Raw genomic sequence first — 22,179 nt, 5'->3', positions numbered from 1 at the left:
CACAGGATTAAACATTCACTTTTGAGACAAGACAACCCCGCTCTATTGTTTTACTTTATTCTTGATAACCATTAGAAGAGATTTTTTCTACAACAGATGTCATCACATTTTGACAGCAAGTTCATCTAATATTCTCTAAATTCCACAAACAAACCAAAAAATATCCGATAATTTAGTGGATGTCAGTGTTAAGCATGAATATTTGTTTTATTGATTCTCTTTACATTAGCAAATGTGTCAGTGAAACTTCATTCTAGATCCTTAATCCATTGTAATACATCTCCTGCTTCGATTCACTCATTTACACATGATATATGATACATAAATGATACAAAAGTACAGTTTTATTAATTCATTTAAAAAATGGAAGGAGTAGGAGGAGGAAAAATGTTTAGGTAGAGCCCGGGTCCCCAATACACCACAATATGACAAAGGCGAGAGAGAGCAGACCAGTGCCAAGTAGATCCCCCAAAGCTGTGAGGTATGGTATGGAATAACTGTCAGGGTCCTTCTGCTTTCGCCATAAACAGTGCACCATGTACTCAGCTATGCACAGTAGGAGGACAACCTGATAGAAAACGATTAGAATGAGAAACAAACAACATATAAACAAACAAACACTTATTTGGATGTACAAGAAAACACACCTGAATAATTGAGGCAGACAAGAAGAGAAATGTAAAAAGAAGACTTGGTAATGAGTACGCCCCTTTCATTGCATGGATAGTAAACAAAAAGATGAGCTGACCAGGTATGACCAAACAAAGCAAAACCTGGGCAGAACGGTGATTTGGACCTGTAAATGTGAGCGGAAGTAGTTAAATACTAGGAGAGTATCAGTTGTGTACCAAATTAGTTTTTACCTGAACCAAAGAAGGCCCTACAAGGACTATAGCAGCCAGTTTGGTCATGTGGTACCTCTCCTGGTGGGTACTTCATATGCAAACCGGTAGAGATGCGACTGGATTGGATTGAGACCAAGTTTCCTCCAATGCCTGATCAAAAACACATAAACAGATATGGTCAGAGATTACTGCCAGTACTACCAGTCCTTTAATGGGCTATTAGTCTCCCCTTTGTTTTTGTGTGACCCTGGCTCACTCACCCTGAGTACCTGATTAGCATCCGAATGTCCTGGTCCTCTACCTCGCCAGGGTGTCAAAATTCCATTGTAGACTACAGGAAGGTTGAATATTAACCCTCCATTTCTGTTTAAAGAAGGTCTTTCTTTTTTAACAAAAATTCCTCTTTCAAACCATCTTTTCTCCCTGCTTAAAATCTTCACCTCACCGTCTTCAAACGAGTGATTAGAGGCTTCAAGATGGAGATGCACGGCGCTCTGTGGTCCTGAACTAGTATTGCTTCTGTGCTGATAACGTTCTTTACAACTTTCTTCACTGCATTGGATAGAATAAACTACATTGCTCTGTTTTTGGGTCGGCAACTTGTCCTTAGGATGAACCAGTTTTTGTCTTAAAGTGTTTCCTGGTTTAAAATAAACAGAGACTTCATGTTGTCTAAAATTCTCTGCAGTTTTTCCGACAGTCCAGAGACATAAGGGATCGAAACACCCTTCCTTCTCTGTTCAGTTTCCCTTTTGTCCTGATTGTTGGTTCTCTTCACTCTGTTGAGAGCCCAAGCGGGGTAACCACAGGCTGAGAGGGCATTTCGGACGTGTTTTTTTCTTCTTTCTTCTTGCCCTCTGAGCTGGTGGGCACACCTTGAGCTCTGTGTTGTAAGGTTCTGATCACTCCCAGCTTGTGCTGTAGTGGGTGGTTGGAGCCAAAGAGCAGATACTGGTCCGTGTGTGACGGTTTCCTATATACTTCTATTTGGAGCTTCCTGTCCTCTCCTCTGATTGTGGAACAATCAAGAAAGGCCAAGCGATTCTCCTTAGCGTCTTCTCTTGTAAACCTGATATGTGGGTCCACAGCTTTGATGTGCTCTGAGAAGGCTTCCAACTCTTGTTTCTTGATTGTTACAAATGTATCATCGACGTAGCGAAGCCAAAGCTTTGGGGCAATGTCTGAGAAGGAGGCCAGTTCCTTCTTCTCAAAGTGCTCCATGCACAGGTTGGCCACTATGGGAGAGACGGGCGAGCCCATGGCACAGCCATGAATCTGTCTGTAAAATTGTCCCCGGAAATTGAAAGTAAGTGGTGTTCAGGCAGATGTCTTCCTGCAGTCTGATCCTCACCACTACTGCTACTACATCAGAGGTCAGAATGCAGGTGAAAAGAGACACAACATCATATGAAACCATGAGGTCATCTGGGTCCAGTTGGAGATGTTTCACTTTGTCCACAAAGTTATGTGGATTTTCCACATGATGTTCTGAATTCCTCACCAATGGAGCCAAAATAGTTGGCCAAATTGGCCACAAATGCTTGGCCACATTGTAAAGAACGCTACATAGGAGAGACTATCAGCCTTTGCACAAGAGGCTCTATCAGCACAGAAGAAATACTAGTTCAGGACCACAGTGCGCCATGCATCTTCATCTTGAAGCCTCTAATCACTCGTCTGAAGACGGTGAGGTGAAGATTTTAAGCAGGGAGAAAAGATGGTTTGAAAGAGGAGTTAAGGAAGCTATTTTTGTTAAAAAAGAAAGACCTTCTTTAAACAGAAATGGAGGGTTAATATTCAACCTTCCTGTAGTCTACAATGGAATTTTGACACCCTGGCGAGGTAGAGGACCAGGACATTCGGATGCTAATCAGGTACTCAGGGTGAGTGAGCCAGGGTCACACAAAAACAAAGGGGAGACTAATAGCCCATTAAAGGACTGGTAGTAAACAAATAGGCTAGCTCGTTAGAAACAAAGAGGGTAAGTTTCTGTTGAAACAAACAACTCTTTCCACTTCAGGAAGGCCCGTCCAATGGGTTGGACTTACCACAGAATAGTATAAATATCTGAGTTCCCGGCCTAAATTCGCTTATTGACAATGACTCTTGGATGAGAGTCGAAACGTCTATTTTTTCTAAAATGAGTCCAGATGACTACAACTGAAGCTTTTTCTACATTCACAGTAGTATAAAAAAAATGCCCACCACAATCTTAGCCATTATGTCTTATAATATACAAGAAATTGTGTTGATTGATTTATTTGTATGCTACATATTGTTATAAATAATGACTAATGACCTTATGCTTCTATCATTAATCTGGAAGAAACAAAGACGTCTGCGCACTCCTACCACATCTCATTTCTCACTCTATCTGCAGTTTGTTAAGGCCACCAAAGTTCCAGACACTTGTGTAATACCTTGTTTCGGTATGAGTGGCAGAGCAAATGACAATTATCATATAAGGAAACAAACAGAACAAAAGTCAGTTTGTTGGACAGTCGGCCGAACAAGAACGAGACGGGGGACGGCCAGAATCAACCTTCATGAATATTCATGTTGTCTGTTGTTTTTAAGGTCCAGTGTGAGGATGTCAGGGGCTTCTTCTTTTTGTTTTTCCTCTCTTAACAAAGCGCCTGCAAGAGAGTTTTGCGTTGTCTAATTTGTATTAGTCTTTAATTGTCAGGCAATAAATTATTTTGATCTACACGACCATCTCCTTGTCTTATTTCCTCAGATATAATTGAACCCGACAATATTATGACTTGAACATCAAGATTTCTTATTTGGAAGAATAAAGATCATTTCAGGTTATAGCAACGGCTGCATTTCATTATAGTTGTCGAGGCGGCGTTGACAATCTAAACATGTTTTGTAGTCCATGTAGCCCATATTTGTATCAATGTCAGAAATATCTGTAAATCGTATATATGTAAATGCAACATACAGAAGACAGCGAGGGCTGAAGGTATAAATGTGGGCGAGCTGGCTTTACTGTCTTTACACATGCCACTTGACGTGATGTAACCTGAGCTCATCCCAAGTAAACCTTCCTGAATCTGCTGAACAGTGTCTGCATAATTGTACTTCTTCAAAAAGCATGAAGCTTAAATTAAGTCAGGGCCACAAAAGAGCAAATTATCATATCTGTAGACTATGTTTTATGTTACTATGTTACAGTAGTATAAAAAAAAAATTGCCCACCACAATCTTAGCCATTATGTCTATAATATACAAGAAATTGTGGGGAGGCTGCACTTATGCTTAAAGGAAGGAGGGGCCGTCTATAGAGGTCTTTGTGTACTCTGTTCTCTCTCTTCTTAGTGTATAAACTCTGGGACAAGGCTGTTAATGAAAAATCTAGTTCAAATATGTGTGTTGTTTTCAAATCTTCGGTTGACTGTTGGGATGTGCAAAAATAAAATGTTGTCTGAGTCTAAGTCTAATCAGTACTACAGGCTTTTGACATGTCCTAGTCCTCATAAAAGTGGTTAAAGCCGGTGGCTTTATGACCTCCTCTATCCCCTTGTTCTACACAGGAACAGTTTGTACATCGAGGACAGATCTGTTACACTGATATCAGTTAGGTGCACAATTTTCAATAAATCATTCACTTGGATTCAATGTCTTAATAGAGAAATTCTCTTAGCTTAGTGTGTGGAAAGCAGCATTTGTAAGAAGTACGTAGACCCAAGTGTCACATCAAACTCATCTGTACAAGGATCAACCTGAAATCAGGAGACCAGTACGATTTGGTAAGTCCTTCACACTTCACTAGGACTTAAATACAAAGGGCTTCTTAGAAAAAAGTTCAGCTAAGGGCACTGGTTTACTCTAAGTAGAGAGGTAGATAAAAGTATTATCCTGCGGGGACATACAAACGCAGTAACCAAAATGAGTCACCCAAGAGATCTTAATGAAGCTGTTATAAACCAGCCTTTTACATGCATTACATAGCCCAGATATTGATTAAGGATTAATAAAATAGTCAACAGTTGTTTTAGTTTATTCTGATTATTTGTTGTCTATATGGATAGACAGGAAAAAACAAAATCTGACAAATTATCCTGAAGTGTTATAATAGTTGTATTTTAAGTGGCGTTAATGGTTTGGACAACGTTTTGATTGGGTACAATACAGAAGAAAAGGACCTTTTTTCATATTTTAAATGAAATATTTCCATACAAAATATCTGAAGAGTCGATTAGGGGTTACAGATTTTTAATTTTGACTATAAATAAAACAATAAAAATAGCAACTCACCATTGATTACTGGAGCATACACAATTATCCCTGCCAAATTTGGATCTGCAACAGTTTTATCCAGAATTAGACCACCAATGCTGAAAGAAAATAGAACCAAAAAGGCTCTTAATGTCCAGTTGAAATGTTTCAACACACATAGTACATACAGTGTTATAAATACTATCACAAGATCTCAAAACCCATAGCTACTGGCTTTGCACATAAAAAAATGTGCCATAAGCAGTCAGGACTATACTTATAACCAGAAATGTACAGTTATCAGGCCAATGAGGTATCTGGCCCAAAGTGTATTTTGACACTGAGGGCCCCTCGATTTATGATACAGTGAGGAGGGGCTGCTGAAATGTTCATGTACCAGCACACTGAAGAGAAGACCATATATGGCTTACTGGAGCTCCCAGGCAACTGTCGACTTGTATGTTTATAGAATAAACATCTGTGAATAAAAATCCTTTGAAATACAGAAGCAAGTGTCAAGCTAGTTCTTCCTCTGCTACCCAACCACCTTGATTAACACCTTTTGAGAAACCACACTAAAAACAAATAAATAAAACCTGGCAAGTCAAGTTTATTTGTAGAGCACAATTCGCACACAAGGCAATTCAAAGTGCTTCACACAACAGGGGGAAAAAAGCTACAAAATCACAAAGACATGACAGAAATCACAAAACCTTAATTTCTATTCATTCAATTTAACAATCTTGCAGCCATGAATCATACATTTTGTCTGTGCTTAGTGATCCGCCAGATGGAAAACTAAATCTATTGGACGACACTGACAGACACTCCAGACACTCTTTCCCATATTTATTTAACATTGCCAGCGTGTCTCACACATAGGCACATTACTTTTAGATTAATGTTAAAACCCATTTGGTGCACTAAACCAGTGACACATCCCACGTTGATAAAGAAGACTCACATTGAACCACACCAGGGGTCACCAACCTTTTTAGGGTCAAACTGTTTAAAAAAATATCAGAAAGTAAGAGAGCTTTGTATTAAATCTAGCAAATGTTATTGTCAAAGTAGAAGCAAAGTGCAAAGCAAATACAAGAAAATATAGTTTTACTTGAAATTTGAGTATTTAACCTTTACAACAGTTTCTCCTCCTGTGGCTCTGTTTGGACCTGATTCAGTTCTGTGTGAGTCCTAGTTTGGCTTGGACCTGGGTCAGTTCTGTGTGAGTCCTGGTTTGGAATAGACCTGATTCAGTCCTGTGTGAGTCCTGGTTTGGATTAGACCTGATTCAGTTCTGTGTGAGTCCTGGTTTGGATTAGACCTGATTCAGTTCTGTGTGAGTCCTGGTTTGGGTTAGACCTGTGTCAGTTCTGTGTGAGTCCTGGTTTGGGTTAGACCTGTGTCAGTCCTGGTTTGGATTAGACCTGATTCAGTTCTGTGTGAGTCCTGGTTTGGGTTAGACCTGGGTCAGTTCTGTGTGAGTCCTGGTTTGGGTTAGACCTGGTTCAGTTCTGTGTGAGTCCTGGTTTGGGTTAGACCTGATTCAGTTCTGTGTGAGTCCTGGTTTGTTTTAGACCTGGGTCAGTCCTGTGTGAGTCCTGGTTTGGCTTAGACCTGGTTCAGTTCTGTGTGAGTCCTGGTTTGTTTTAGACCTGGGTCAGTCCTGTGTGAGTCCTGGTTTGGGTTAGACCTGGTTCAGGTCTGTGTAAGTCCTAGTTTAGGTGTTTAAAAAATGTTTGGATTTTGTCCTGGGTGAGTCCTGATGGTCCTGATTAGCACTGATAGCTCCTGCTCTCTGTCGCTCCACATATCCAGAACATGTAGGGTGCGTCCACTTTCGGTTTGGCGTCTTCAGAAGCTCGTAGCTACATGATTACTTTGTGTATTTTGAAAAAAAGTTCTCTTTTCTCTTGTCAGTTGCCATCTCTTCATGCCCAGCTCTCATATAAACAAGCCTAGCAGTGTTTTTGGCCAAACGAGAAAGCTTTGGTGGAGCTGATCTACATTTAGAGCAGGTCCATGGGGCGATGGAGAGAGCGTCCATGTGCCCGTGGGCACTGCGTCAGTGACCCCTGAACCACACACACCCCTATGCAACTACACACATGCCCTCAGGCAGGCGCTACAGGTCTATATCATCCAAGTCAGTCAGATTCAAAAACAGTTTCTCCAATGCATCAAGATGAAATCTAAACCAATCTATGTTCTGAATCTGCTGTTTTTACCGTCTGTGGGCTATTGTTTGCCCTTCTTTGTATGTAAACTGACACAGATAAAGCAAGCATTTAAGATAAGATGCATTATATGATAACACCTCTGTTTTAGTTAAAATGTTCATGTTAACACTAGAACTCCCAGAGCAGTTATTTTGACCGCTTTCAGCTGTATATGTTTCATTTATATGTTATGAGTTTGATAACATTTTCAAATTTAAGTGAGATTTTGGAGGTTCTACATTTAACTCCCAGAGCAGTCAAACTGCTCCATTCATTTCAATGTCAACAGATTTCCATTGCCAATGCAACAAACATTATTTAATTGTAAAGTTAAGTGTGAAATGGGGATGAGAGAGGAGGGAGGACATGTAGTAAATTGTCTGAGCCGGGATTCCAACTCACATCACTGTGGCCGGCTGCACGTGCAGCCTGGCATATGTGCTGCCATCTTAACCACATGTGTTGCTAACTTGACAACTTGACCACCGGGTAGCGCGGCAACAAACATTCCATGGAAGTTACTTTCCTCAGAATTCCATTGGTTTGAATGGGAGCAGTCAAAATTACTGCTCTGGGAGTTCTAGTAGTTTCAAAACTCTGGGAGTGTTAAAAGGTGGAGTCATTCAGGTCCCTTCCTTGTAAAGAAGCAACTTTTTCTCCAATTGAGCACCTGTTTTTGATAATGTTCTTTATCATTTATATTTTTGGCACATTTAGCCATGCAACGCTCCTAATACTTTTTATTCTTGATACAAAAAATGACCATTGTGTTGTCAGATCATTATTAATAATTAATCATAATAATTTGGATACCTAACACACTTTATGATATTTTGTAGGATTAATCAGTTAATGGTCAAAATAGTATGTGAACTGTATAATATTGGTAATTCTATTCACGGTAACAAATGTTGCAGTGGACAAAATAGTTTGACACCGTAAGAATACCTGCTTATGACCATTGCAGTAATGATGGGTTCCCAGCCTGTGCGTAGCAAAATAACAGTGTCCGGGTGCTTGGAGCAGATGATGATCCAAACAGGGATCATGCATATGATTAAGAAATCCACCAGGAAAAGCACAAATGGGAACAGCTCTGGAAGCACATACAAATTAAAATACTGTTACGTTATGTTACAACAAGAGCCACCAAAAATACTTCATCCATTAACTAAAAATTGTAACAATTAATGCTTGCAAATCAGATAATTATTTAAACATTTTTACTTAATAGACGTCATGCATATATAATTCTTGATTTAAAAATGTCTGTTGTATATCCATCCATCCATCCATCCATTTTCTACCGCTTGTTCCCTTTCGGGGTCGCGGGTGACTGGAGCCTATCCCAGTGACTTCGGGCCTTAGGCGGGTACACCCTGGACAGTGGCCAACTTGTCGCAGGTCTGTTGTATAAATACATATTTTTTAAATCTTGAAATCACAATGCATCTCACACTTTCTCTAGATTTCTGGCTTATATAATGTGTCAATGTTTTAATTAAATAAATACATTCTTGAAGAAAACCACTCCATGCAACATTGTACATAACAAAGTTGAAGAAAAATATATCTCAATTGCTCCCTTCTAAAACAAATCTGACATTACCATTGACAAACATGAAAATGCTTTATTTTGCCACTTCCCCATTGTTTGTTTAAAAGAACACCAAAATATTCCAGTTTGGGTACCATCAATGAAAGGCGTGTTTATTTTTGGAGACAAGGGGTTAGAGGGCTGTGACAACATGCCCCATGTAAGTGGTCACAGCTTTGGTGCAGGTTGTCACATTCATCAATAATTTAACTAAACTAAAATAAATAAAATTATATGATTATTTATAAAGACCATATTTTGTAGTATCAAAATACACAATAGTTGTTTACAAAATAATTTTCATAGAAGTTTTAAGCATGATTTTCATTAGTTAATCTCTTGTGTTTGATTTATTTGTATGATACATTTTGTTGTAAATAATGACTTGTATTAACCTTCTATGCTTCTATGATTAATCAGGAAGGAACAAAGACGCCTGCGCACTCCTACCACATCTAATTCTCGCTCTTTCTGCAGTTTGTTAAGGCCACGCAAAGGCCAAAACTACACAGGATGTAAGTTCCAGACACTTGTGTAATACCTTGTTTCGGTATGAGTGGCAGAGCAATCGACAATTATCATATAAGGAAACAAACAGAACAAAAGTCAGTTTGTTGGACAGTCGGCCGAACAAGAACGAGACGGGGGACGGCCAGAATCAACCTTCATGAATATTCATGTTGTCTGTTGTTTTTAAGGTCCAGTGTGAGGATGTCAGGGGCTTCTTCTTTTTGTTTTTCCTCTCTTAACAAAGCGCCTGCAAGAGAGTTTTGCGTTGTCTAATTTGTATTAGTCTTTGATTGTCAGGCAATAAATTATTTTGATCTACACGACCATCTCCTTGTCTTGTTTCCTCAGATATAATTGAACCCGACAATATTATGACTTGAACATCAAGATTTCTTATTTGGAAGAATAAAGATCATTTCAGGTTATAGCAACGGCTGCATTTCATTATAGTTGTCGAGGCGGCGTTGACAATCTAAACATGTTTTGTAGTCCATGTAGCCCATATTTGTATCAATGTCAGAAATATCTGTAAATCGTATATATGTAAATGCAACATACAGAAGACAGCGAGGGCTGAAGGTATAAATGTGGGCGAGCTGGCTTTACTGTCTTTACACATGCCACTTGACGTGATGTAACCTGAGCTCATCCCAAGTAAACCTTCTTGAAGCTGCTTAACAGTGTCTGCATAATTGTACTTCTACAAAAAGCATGAAGCTAAAGTTCTGAATCTGTTTTAAATCAGGGCCACAAAAGAGCAAATTATCATATCTGTAAACTATGTTTTAATGCTCACACAATTGTAAATTCTACTGAATCAGTTGATGTTTTGTTTTATAAAGGGAAGTTAACTATGTAACAACTTCTCCCGAACTCCCCAGCTACACTTGACTTTGATCTGATCTCTTTATTTTGTCCTTGCACGAACGCCATACTTGTCACGTTCAAATGTGTTATTGCCACATTATTTCAATGTCTTGGAAAGGCATAACAAATGTAATATTTTTTTGCTTGCAACTTTGAAGAATGCTTTTCTGGAGTTATCTCAGACAAACAAAGATCAAATTAGTTCACATTCAGGAGAGAAGTGTAGACCCTGAAAAATCTGCAATTTCACGTTTCCGACATTTTATTCTTGAAAAATGCTGCGTGCCAACAAGCTCCGGTCTCCCTTATATCTTTCTGTTTTTAATAAAATTTCTGCCGGGATAATCTGCAAACAGTAAACAATTTTTATTTACCCATAAATATGTAGTACCACTGGCTGAAGCAGGCCAGTAAAGCCAGAGTGATGATGTCTCCAAAGCTGGCAGCCATTGGTGTCGCCACATTATCAGGGTTGAGCCCCAAACGCTTTGAACCGATGATCACTCCGACCATAATCACACCTGTAAGAGTAAAGATAATGGGCTCTTAACATAGTTTTATAGTTATTGTATTCATGTTATATGTGTTACCTTGGAGTAAAGAGGCTATAAACGCAGTAGAGACACTAGTGGAAGACAAAATAACTATGTGGTTCAAGGGCATCTTTCCATCTGCCATCCAGCCAAGCAAAGTAGCAATCAGTGACGCTAGGAGACCCAGAACTGTGGCCTGCAACTATGAAAGGGGACGATAAAGTATACCTTAATAACTGATATTGATAAGTGAATTAGCAATTATTTGCCAACAAAATGTAACGTAACAGAATGTACCTGCTTAAGTGCAAGATTACCAGTTATCAGCCTCCACTTTTCACCCGGAAGCTCAATTTTCCCCGCATTTACCTATGAACAGCAAACAAAACTGATTTGTGCATGTAATTCAGCAACTATTCTTTTAACAGGTATTAGCTAAATAAGGTGATATTTGATTGATAAACTAATACAAGAATCCCATGTTGGATTTTCCTATAAAACACAATATATTTTGTTCTCTGCAGAGGACATTCTATTATCGTAATAATTTCATCCCTTGCAACTTGATAAATATATGTGCCTACTCAAATTGTGATTGTCATAATATGGTACGGCTCTACTATTAACCACTACATTTATTTAGTTTTTTTTCTGAAAGCTGTTCTTTGATATTAGAAGGGGGTGAAGTCATATGACCTAAGCTCTCAAAGTCCCTGGGCCCTCCTCATGAACTCCTCTGGCCTCAAACCTTTAAGACACTACCAGAGCACTGGATGCACTCTACTTCCTGCCCAATGTGACGAGTTATCCATTATCACTATGAAGATGGGCCAATCCAATAGGCCTCCCAGTGTTAACAGGACGTCTCATTAACAGTTGCCTCTTTGTCTCAAGGGAAGAAATGGCGCTGTGTACTTTTCTCCTTCTGTTTTTGCTCAAAATTATGTTTTTACAATTTTTCTGAACTGGGGTTTCCCAAATGTAATCCTACCACGACAGTGGATTAGTATAGATCCATGATTAGTCCCAGCAGTGATGAAACAAACTCTAACAAATTAGAATAACACCCAAAAATCAAATTAGATGCTCAGCAAGTGCTTGATATTATTTTGTCTATGTCTCTTCATGTCTCAACTACCACAGCCAGGCTTATGTCAGATTTAATTACAAAGCCTTATCTTTTTCTTCTCGTTTTTTTAGGGAAAGTGGGGAATAAAACTCATGCCTCCCCTTCTTTCTTTTTTTTACATATCTCGTTAACACGACTTGCTTGATTTCTAAAATAGACGACATTAGCTGCCAGGGGAAGAACCTTCATATAGCTGCACTCTTCAGTAGCCACACCCCATGACCACAAACATCCTGGAGGCAAAACTCTCTTTAGAACCTCCAATCTAAGTTTACAGCAATTCACAACTGACCCTCTGTCTCCCTCTAGAGCTGAGAACAGGTCAGCAACAGTGGACTTGGCTGGTGCTTTTTGTGTTCTTCTCCCACTTTCACTCATGCAGATTGAGCCTGGTTATTACTGGGATGGGACACTGCAAACCATCAAGTGTGTGCTAATACGGCTAACATGTAAATGTCTTAGTTGAGGTTCAAGCCGAGCACAAATCGACATCAAGGACCCATAAGATTAACCAAAAAGGCAGAAATATTGCGTTAATATCTTGTTTGGGAGATTACATTGGATGTTGCATAGAACTAAACTAGTGAACTATTATACTACTAATCCTTAGAGTAAACTAATGATGAGGGAACGCACGGTTAAAAACATTATTTTACATAACATGTGCACTTGAAAATGCTGTGTCCTGACCAAATAAACCAATAACAAATACAGACTACAGAGGATACGGGAAATCTAAATCTGAGCCTCCATTAACCTCTATCTGTGCTTCTTTCTTTGGTCTTTACACAAGAGTGAGACAGTTCACACCTATGATGCACGAGCAGCAAGTTATTATTCTTAGAAGGTGGTCTACATTTGAGCTACTGTTTATGATATAAATTAATATTGAGCGATGTCCCTGGTATAAACTCTTGTGACCTTCATCATATTTATTACATGTCTAAGTTACTTCTTTAAGAAAATCAGCATTTCAAATAAGATTTTAACTGAATCAAAGCCTCATCTTTTTAATACTGCTTGTGACTTTTAGCAAGGCTATGTTTTCATTGACTTTAAAGTGTTTAGTTGTTGTTGTGTACATGATGGGAACTTTTACACTTGAGTTCTATATAAAGCACTCTTAGTCGTCTGTGCAAGGAAGGTGCTCTGCAAATAAACTCAACCAGACATTTCTGTCCATTGTGTGGTGTTGTCGATAAAATACTCACAGCCGTTGAAAGTCTGGAGGCCAAAGTCATTTCAAGATTCCCTTTCATGCCCAACACAGCAGGCACCAGTATGAGGAGCTCTGTAATTTCCATAAATACATCCCATGCCTGCAACACAAAACAAGCACAAAAACAATGGATAAAATCTGACTATTTGGTTGATTCATTCATATTTCAGGCTTATTTTCTTATCACTTTATGCGGTAAAAAGAATGACTTTGTATTCCCTCACCTGAACCACTTCCAGCAGCATCCCGGCTGAAACTGTCCCAAGACCGGCCAGCAGGAACGGCACCAGTATCTGCAGCACCATGGAGCAGACCGACTCATCACGCACATTGGAGCGGTCTATTTCTCTGTCGGAGCCGCTTCCTCTTCTCGACCCGCCATCGCGTTCGTTCGACAGCAAAAAGTCCGTTTCGGTGTAATCCCATAAAAAGTGGTTGTTTGGTGTCTTACTTTCACCGCCCTCCGACTGCGAGCCATACTGAAGAGACGTCTGAATCTTTTGAGCAGATCCATTTAGTAACTTTTCATCCTCATGCGACGGTCGGACTGCCATAGTTTCAGACTAGACCCTTCGGAGTGTCGTCCCGGATGCTGCGGGGTAAAGGCAGCTCCTATTGTGCCAGTATCTCTGAAAGAAAAAGGTCATAGAGTGTCATAAAGTGTTATTGACTAAAACACTTCTCTAACATTTTCAAAAATACATATAAAGGCTGAACTCCAAAGGAAAGCTGCAGTATGTGTTAAAAAAGAAGAGGAATATAATGGTGAGCTAGATTGGCGTAACACAAGAGTCATCTGATGGCACAGACATTATCATTCTTCATGCTTCCTTCCCATCAGCGACACTGAGCCAGCGTTGTCTGAATGGGACAATGCCCGTTCATTTGGAATTCCACAGAAATGACCAGGTTAGATAAAGCACGCACAGAATTGTGTACCATCCTTCTACTTTACCGAAGCATTTACAATTTTAAATGTTTTCATGTATGACAGTGTTTTCCATGAATAGGGGAGACTACGCGCCGTCCCATAGTCTTAAACAAGCTGAGCAATAAATTGGTTAAATGTTTTGCTTGTTGTAATATCAGAGATGTAACTTAATTTATTCTTTAAATAGTTTGATTAGTTGACACAATAAGTAACATTACATTCAACATTATTATTTTTTATAAGAATATTGTGTATAAACCTGTGGTAAACACATTATTATTATTATTATTAGACGGTATTACATTGATCCAGCACATATTACATATCAACTATTACAATTCACAAATAGTAAATTCAATAATGCAGTTAAATGCTTCCTTAGATACTGAGCTACATTTGGTTAATTTAAGTGTAACAAAAAAGTTTTAGGCTAAACAACATAGTTAGCATAATAAATCAATTGTTTACCCAAAGTTGTATGTGCTGTTGACCGTGAGCAGTCCTGAGCATTCTGCAGTGCTCCTCTTCAGATCAACACATGCGTGCCACTCTTTCACACCCTTTTGTGGACTACAAATCCACATTTACCTCTCACTCTCAGCACTGAGAGGTACATTTTTGCTTTTTTTTTTTTTTGCAATTACTGCTACATTATCAGTAGCATTACTTTTAATCGATTAACAATGTATTTTAACCACTTTTAGTTGTCTATGCCTTAGCTTCTGAAACTTTTTCTGACGCACCCCCTTTGGAAGACAAAAAGTACTCAGGCGCCCACAGCCTCTGGGACGCACGTTACTTCTGGATCACTTTGACCACGACTGTCACACACAGACTTCTTTCTGCACAGAGCCCGGGCATATACAGCATCACTTCTTTCTATTTTTGTTTTGAATCAACTCTTTCTGTAGGATTGTTTTAACTATAAATGATGTACTCAATATTGAAATGTTGCTCATCTTCAAAACAGCGTTCACAGTATTTATACGTCAATATATTGCTTTGTTCAGCCGTTTTAATTTACCACTGCGTTTATGTTTCATTGTCTTCAATGGGATCAAAGCGGAAAGAATTGAATGCACACATTTCTTTTTGCATATGCTTACATGTGTATATCGTCACATGACCGGTCAGTAGCAGAGTTAGATTCTAAAGGGGAGTGTAGCGTCCAGTGGAATTGAGAAGGCCAGAACTGATGGTTAAATTAGTTTTTATTGTTTCCATTCCATGTCATTCAACCAGCGTCAGAGCTAGGCCAGAACAAATAAAAGAATAATTACCATTTAGTCCGTATTATCACTGTTACTAGCTCATTACATTAGTATGTAACTGTGACTGTATGTAACTGTTTACATACATTTGTAAAATAAACATTTCAAATAAAAATACATTAATATTACATTAATGCTTTCCTTATTTATTTTGCTTTTTAATCAGTTTTTGTCTTCCAAACATTTTTGCTTTAGACTTTTTCAAGTAAACCAAGGATTTTAAGAACATTTTTCCAGTTTTAACGACATATCTGACGCCAGCGACATGTCCGGGAGAAGAAGGGAGAAAGACTGTGAACGCTGTCGGAAATATCAACAAGAAATTAATGAGCTGAAAACACGGATATTTGTTTTGGAATCTGAAAAAGTTCTTCACGATACCATTCCTGTGTCAACCGACGGTAAGAAGAGCACACTTTTTACAAGAAAAACTGCTACTTTCAACCTAAACCGCAGTGACTCTGTGTCGTTTCCAAAACTGTCTAAAAACCAGAAAGACCAGGCTGTTTCTTGGAACAAACTTGGAGCAAAGCCTAAACGATACAAAGATAACGTGAAGTCACCTAAAATACAGCTCACCAACAGATTTTTACCACTTTCAGAGATGGAATTAAATGAAAAAAGGAAAGATGACGTGGCCAAAATACAGCGAGGAGGATCTGTGCCACAAGCCAAGGTCACGGAGATTGTTTTAGTTGGGGACGGCGCGATAAGTCACGTGACGCATGAAAAGATAAACACACATTCTTTTCCAAGCGCCACTGTTTCTGAGATAACGTCACTCCTTCCAAATATTATGGCTAAGCATGGAGGAGCTAAACAGCTGATTGTGCACGTGGGTGCAGTGGACATGCGGCGGGAACAGACTGAAGTTTTGAAAAAAGACTTCTTGAAGTTATTCGACGTGCTTGATAAAATGGAAATCAAAACATTCATAAGTGGACCTCTTCCAAACATCGACAGGAGGATAAACAAGTTTAGCCGGCTTCTTCAGCTGAACACATGGCTGTCCAAAGAGTGTTCCCCGAGAGGACTACACTATATTGAGAACTTCTATCTATTCTGGAAACGAGAGGACCTGTTTAAGAGAAATGGCCCCCACCTATGCAGAGGTGGAGTGAGGGTGCTGACAGAGAACCTGCTCCACGCTCTGAGGCATTGGACTGGGCCTGGACAGGGTCCTGAGCAGATAGTTAGAGAAGAGAGGAATGAGAAAAGAATTCCTGCTCCATCAGCCAGAGACCGAGCCAATGTTTCAACATCAAAAGCACCACAACCTCAGCCTCCACCAAAGGATTCATCAGCAGCTGCTCCACCACCACCAGCAAAGGATTCAGCTCCAGCTGCTCCACATTCACCTCCACCGCCTCCAGCAAAGGAACAATCTTCAAAGGCCTTGGACCCATCTGTGACAAGCCCAACAACATCCCTGTCATCGCCCCTGCCTTCACACCAGCCCTGGGTTCCCCCTGCAACATCTTCTCCCACTAAAGATTCATCATTCTCCTTCTCATCTCCACTCTCACCCATGGGCCTTCCCAGCCATTTTGAAAGTCTGATCAAATCAGGCATTAAGATGGCTCCACTCACGCCCAATATAGCAAGGGCTATGCCGACTACACCAACAAAAGCCCCACCACCCATCCCCCCTCGCCTCTCACCTGGTCCCAAACTCTCCTTGGCTACAAAAGCCCCACCACCCATCCAACCTCGCCTTTCACCTGGTATCTCCCATAGCTAGGATGCACTGGGTCTCAGCGTTGCAGGGACTTATTGTCAACCCGGGGGCCTATGTAAAAAGAGCCCCCCCTAGTGCTATTTCTGTAGTCACATCATCACACAGATGGAAAAACAAAATGCGAGTCAGGCCCAATCTGAGAAATGTGATTCATATTCCCTGTGAAAAGATAAAGCCCAGTCTCACTAAAACTAGTCTGAAACTTGCTGTGCTAAATGTCAGATCCTTATGTAACAAATCTCTCTTAATTAATAATTGTATTTCTTCTTATAATCTTGATTTTATGTTTTTAACTGAAACATGGCTTGACAAAAACACAGGAAATGTAGTTCTGATAGAATCTGCTCCACCCAACTTTAAGTTTGAATCTGAAACACGAGAAAACAAAAAAGGGGGTGGAGTCTGTGCTGTCTTTAGGGGTGTTTTCATCATTTGAGTATGTATCCTTTAAAATGGAGCTAAAACGGTCTCCATCCATTCTCTTCATTGTTTTATACAAGCCTCCCCAGCACTGCCAAAGTTTTATTGATGATTTTACTGAGATGCTTTCAGTCGTATGCACAGACTTTGATGGTTTGGTCATTACAGGTGATTTCAATGTGCATGTTGATAATATTTGTGACAGAAACGCTAAAGAGCTTGATGCTGTCCTTGAAACCTTCAGTCTTACTCAGCATGTGAGAGGCCCCACCCACAGCAAAGGACACACTCTAGATCTCATAATTACAAAGGGGGTAAATATTTCAAATGTTAATGTGATCGATGTTGCTCTGTCTGATCATTTCTGTGTCTTCTTTGACCTGTCTGTTTCTTCCAAACCTCCGGTTGGTCCTGCAGTTGTTCAGAGGAGACACATAAGTGATGGCACAAGTGCACTGTTTATGGAAATGATAAACTTTGAAAATGTCTCATGTTCTAATGTAAATGATTTGTTGAACTCTGTTACATCTAGTGTTTTGAATGTTCTGGACACCATCGCCCCTATAAAGGCTAAAATGGTTAAAAATAAGCAGAAGGCGCCGTGGAGAAATGATGATTCGGTCAGGGCACAGAAAAGGGAGTGCCGCAGGGCCGAACGGAAATGGCGCAAGTCAAAGCTCCAGGTTCAAAAAGAGATTTACAAAGAAAAGCTGAACATGTACAACCTAATCTTATGTAGAACTAGGGAAAGATATTTTTCTGAAATAATTGGAAGCTGCAGTAACAACTCGCGTGTCCTGTTTGCCACAGTAAACAGATTAACAAACCCTCCAGATCAGCTGCCGTTAGAACTCATTTCCACATCCAAGTGTAATGAGTTTGCATTATTCTTTAATGACAAAGTTCAGGGCATTAAAAATGCTATAAATCCCACAATGCAAAAAATTACCCTAAAACCACCAAGACACTTAGAGCTAACTCACTTTGCACCAGTAACTGACAAAACTGTCCATGAGATCATCACCAGTCTGAGTTCATCTACATGCTGCCTTGATGTGTTACCCACCAAATTTCTAAAGTCTGTGCTGAACACCACTCACTCACATAGTTAACATGTCGCTTCAATCTGGAACATTCGCAATGTCTTTGAAAACTGCGGTCATAAAGCCTCTCCTAAAGAAGAGCAGTCTTGATGCCGCAGTACTGAGTCATTACCGGCCCATCTCTAATCTGCCATTTTGGGGCAAAGTCCTTGAAAAGGTTGTTTACCAACAGCTCACAGATTTCCTCTTAATAAACAACTCATTTGATGTTTTTCAGTCAGGTTTTAGACCTCATCACAGCACTGAGACTGCTCTTGTCAAGGTGACAAATGACATCCGCCTGAACACTGACACGGGCAAAGCCTCAGTCTTAATTCTGTTAGATCTGAGTGCTGCTTTTGACACTGTCGATCATGGGATCCTCTTACAGAGACTAGAGGACTGGGTGGGCATCACTGGCACTGCCCTAAACTGGTTAAGGTCCTATCTGGAAGACAGGAAGTACTTTGTTGAAATTGGTAGCTGTGTCTCAGACCACATGACCCTGACCTGTGGAGTGCCCCAAGGGTCAGTCCTGGGTCCCCTTCTGTTCAACCTCTACATGCTGCCGTTGGGTCAGTTGATACGCAGTGAAAATGTGTCCTATCACAATTATGCAGACGACACTCAGATCTATGTTTCACTATCGGCAGGTGACTATGGACCAGTAGATTCACTCTGTCACTGCATCCAACAGATCAGTTTGTGGATGCAAAACAACTTTCTCCAGCTGAACTCAGACAAGACTGAAATAATCGTTTTTGGCCCACAGAAACAAAGAGAAAGTGTTAGCGGTCACCTCCAGAGTCTTGCTCTAAAACCTACAAACCAAATTAGAAATCTGGGGGTAATAATGGACTCAGACTTGAACTTTAATTGCCACGTCAAATCAATAACATCAGCAGCTTTTTATCATCTAAAAAACATTTCCAAAATCAAAAATATAGTGTCAAAACCAGATTTAGAGAGACTTATCCACGCGTTTGTCTCCAGTAGATTAGACTACTGTAACGGCCTGCTCACTGGTCTCTCCAAACGAGTTGTAAAACAGCTGCAGTTCATCCAGAACGCTGCTGCTCGGGTCCTGACTAGAACCAGGAAGTATGATCACATTAGTCCTGTTCTCAGGTCTCTGCACTGGCTCCCTGTGGCTCAGAGAATAGACTTTAAAGCAGCTCTGCTTGTGTACAAGTCTCTCCATGGCCTAGCACCAAAGTACATCTTGGATATGTTAGTGCCATATGAACCAAAGCGGACTCTGAGGACCTCAGGGACCGGCCTCCTGCTGGTGCCCAGAGTCAGGACTAAACATGGGGAATCTGCGTTTCAGTTTTATGCAGCTAAAATCTGGAACAGTCTTCCTGAAGATGTGAGACAGGCTTCTACTCTGACAATGTTCAAATCTAAGCTAAAAACAGTTTTGTTTAGCTGCGCATATGACTGAAAGGATTTTTTCTTTGCACTCTTCTCTTTTGTTTGTGATTTTATTAGTTTAGAAAATCAGTTGGATTGATAATTTTTAATTTAGTTAATTTTATTGTAGTTAATTTTTATCGTTGCACTCTTCTCTTTTGTTTGTGATTTTATTAGTTTAGAAAATCAGTTGGATTGATAATTTTTAATTTAGTTAATTTTATTGTATTTCTGTAATTTCTTTGTGATTTGAATGCATTTTTCCTGCTGTGTGAATCACTTTGAATTGCCTTGTGTATGAAATGTGCTCTACAAATAAACTTGCCTTGCCTTGCCTTGCCTTAATTCATATTACAAATCTTGTAGATTTGATCTTTGGGTTTTTATAACTTTCACCATGTTTTTTTTTTTATGTTTTCACCGTTAACTGTAGCTTACTTTACTTGTCTCTTTTCTTTGAGAGAGAGAGAAAGTAGATTTTCGTTTCACTGTAACTTCACAGGAAGTTACCAAAATAAAAGCAAAACCCTTTTACAGGGAGGACAGAAGCCCGTGTCACGAGACAGAGGAGAGACAGAGGAGAGACAGAGGAGGGACAGAGGAGAGACAGAGGAGGGACAGAGGAGAGACAGAGGAGGGACAGAGGAGAGACAGAGGAGGGACAGAGGAGGGACAGAGGAGAGACAGAGGAGAGACAGAGGAGGGACAGAGGAGGGACAGAGGAGAGACAGAGGAGAGACAAAGGAGGGACAGAGGAGAGACAGAGGAGGGACAGAGGAGAGACAGAGGAGAGACAAAGGAGGGACAGAGGAGAGACAGAGGAGGGACAGAGGAGAGACAGAGGAGGGACAGAGGAGAGACAGAGGAGAGACAAAGGAGGGACAGAGGAGAGACAGAGGAGGGACAGAGGAGAGACAGAGGAGGGACAGAGGAGAGACAGAGGAGGGACAGAGGAGAGACAGAGGAGAGACAGAGGAGGGACAGAGGAAGGACAGAGGAGAGACACAGGAGGAACAGAGGATGGACAGAGGAGAGACAGAGGAGGAAAGAGAAGAGAGAAAGAGAAGGGACAGAGGAGAGACACATGAGGGACAGAGGAGAGACACAGGAGGGACAGAGGAAGGGCAGAGGAGAGACAGAGGAGGGACAGAGGAGAGACAGAGGAGGGACAGAGGAGAGACAGAGGAGGGACAGAGGAGGGACAGAGGAGAGACAGAGGAGAGACAGAGGAGGGACAGAGGAGGGACAGAGGAGAGACAGAGGAGAGACAAAGGAGGGACAGAGGAGAGACAGAGGAGGGACAGAGGAGAGACAGAGGAGAGACAAAGGAGGGACAGAGGAGAGACAGAGGAGGGACAGAGGAGAGACAGAGGAGGGACAGAGGAGAGACAGAGGAGAGACAAAGGAGGGACAGAGGAGAGACAGAGGAGGGACAGAGGAGAGACAGAGGAGGGACAGAGGAGAGACAGAGGAGGGACAGAGGAGAGACAGAGGAGAGACAGAGGAGGGACAGAGGAAGGACAGAGGAGAGACACAGGAGGAACAGAGGATGGACAGAGGAGAGACAGAGGAGGAAAGAGAAGAGAGAAAGAGAAGGGACAGAGGAGAGACACATGAGGGACAGAGGAGAGACACAGGAGGGACAGAGGAAGGGCAGAGGAGAGACAGAGGAGAGACACAGGAGGGACAGAGGATGGACAGAGGAGAGACAGAGGAGGAAAGAGAAGAGAGAAAGAGAAGGGACAGAGGAGAGACACATGAGGGACAGAGGAGAGACACAGGAGGGACAGAGGAGAGACAGAGGAGGAAAGAGAAGAGAGAAAGAGAAGGGACAGAGGAGAGACACATGAGGGACAGAGGAGAGACACAGGAGGGACAGAGGAAGGGCAGAGGAGAGACAGAGGAGGAAAGAGAAGAGAGAAAGAGAAGGGACAGAGGAGAGACACATGAGGGACAGAGGAGAGACACAGGAGGGACAGAGGAGAGACACAGGAGGGACAGAGGAAGGGCAGAGGAGAGACAGAGGAGGAAAGAGAAGAGAGAAAGAGAAGGGACAGAGGAGAGACACATGAGGGACAGAGGAGAGACACAGGAGGGACAGAGGAAGGGCAGAGGAGAGACAGAGGAGGAAAGAGAAGAGAGAAAGAGAAGGGACAGGAGAGACACATGAGGGACAGAGGA

At 40.9% G+C, this 22,179-nt stretch overlaps 1 protein-coding gene across 1 annotated transcript; it reads right to left on the bottom strand.

Moving 5' to 3' along the window:
* Positions 1-328: 328 nt before the first annotated feature.
* On the bottom strand, positions 329-14,579 carry slc41a2a (solute carrier family 41 member 2a). The gene is made up of 11 exons (XM_072434947.1): positions 14,543-14,579; positions 13,368-13,755; positions 13,136-13,243; positions 11,093-11,164; positions 10,853-10,997; positions 10,637-10,783; positions 8,237-8,384; positions 5,109-5,188; positions 864-995; positions 648-796; positions 329-568 (listed from the first exon to the last, which is right to left on the bottom strand). The coding sequence occupies exons 2-11, from the start codon at positions 13,695-13,697 to the stop codon at positions 392-394; spliced, it is 1,488 nt and encodes a 495-aa protein (XP_072291048.1). The 5' UTR covers positions 13,698-13,755; positions 14,543-14,579; the 3' UTR covers positions 329-391.
* Between the last annotated feature and the right edge of the window lie 7,600 nt (positions 14,580-22,179).

Source organism: Eucyclogobius newberryi, unplaced genomic scaffold (assembly GCF_026437365.1).
Source record: "Eucyclogobius newberryi isolate DKJ021-1_F unplaced genomic scaffold, fEucNew1.0.hap1 SCAF_7, whole genome shotgun sequence".
Lineage (NCBI taxonomy): Eukaryota > Metazoa > Chordata > Actinopteri > Gobiiformes > Gobiidae > Eucyclogobius > Eucyclogobius newberryi.
This window is presented reverse-complemented; position numbering and strand designations above follow the sequence as displayed.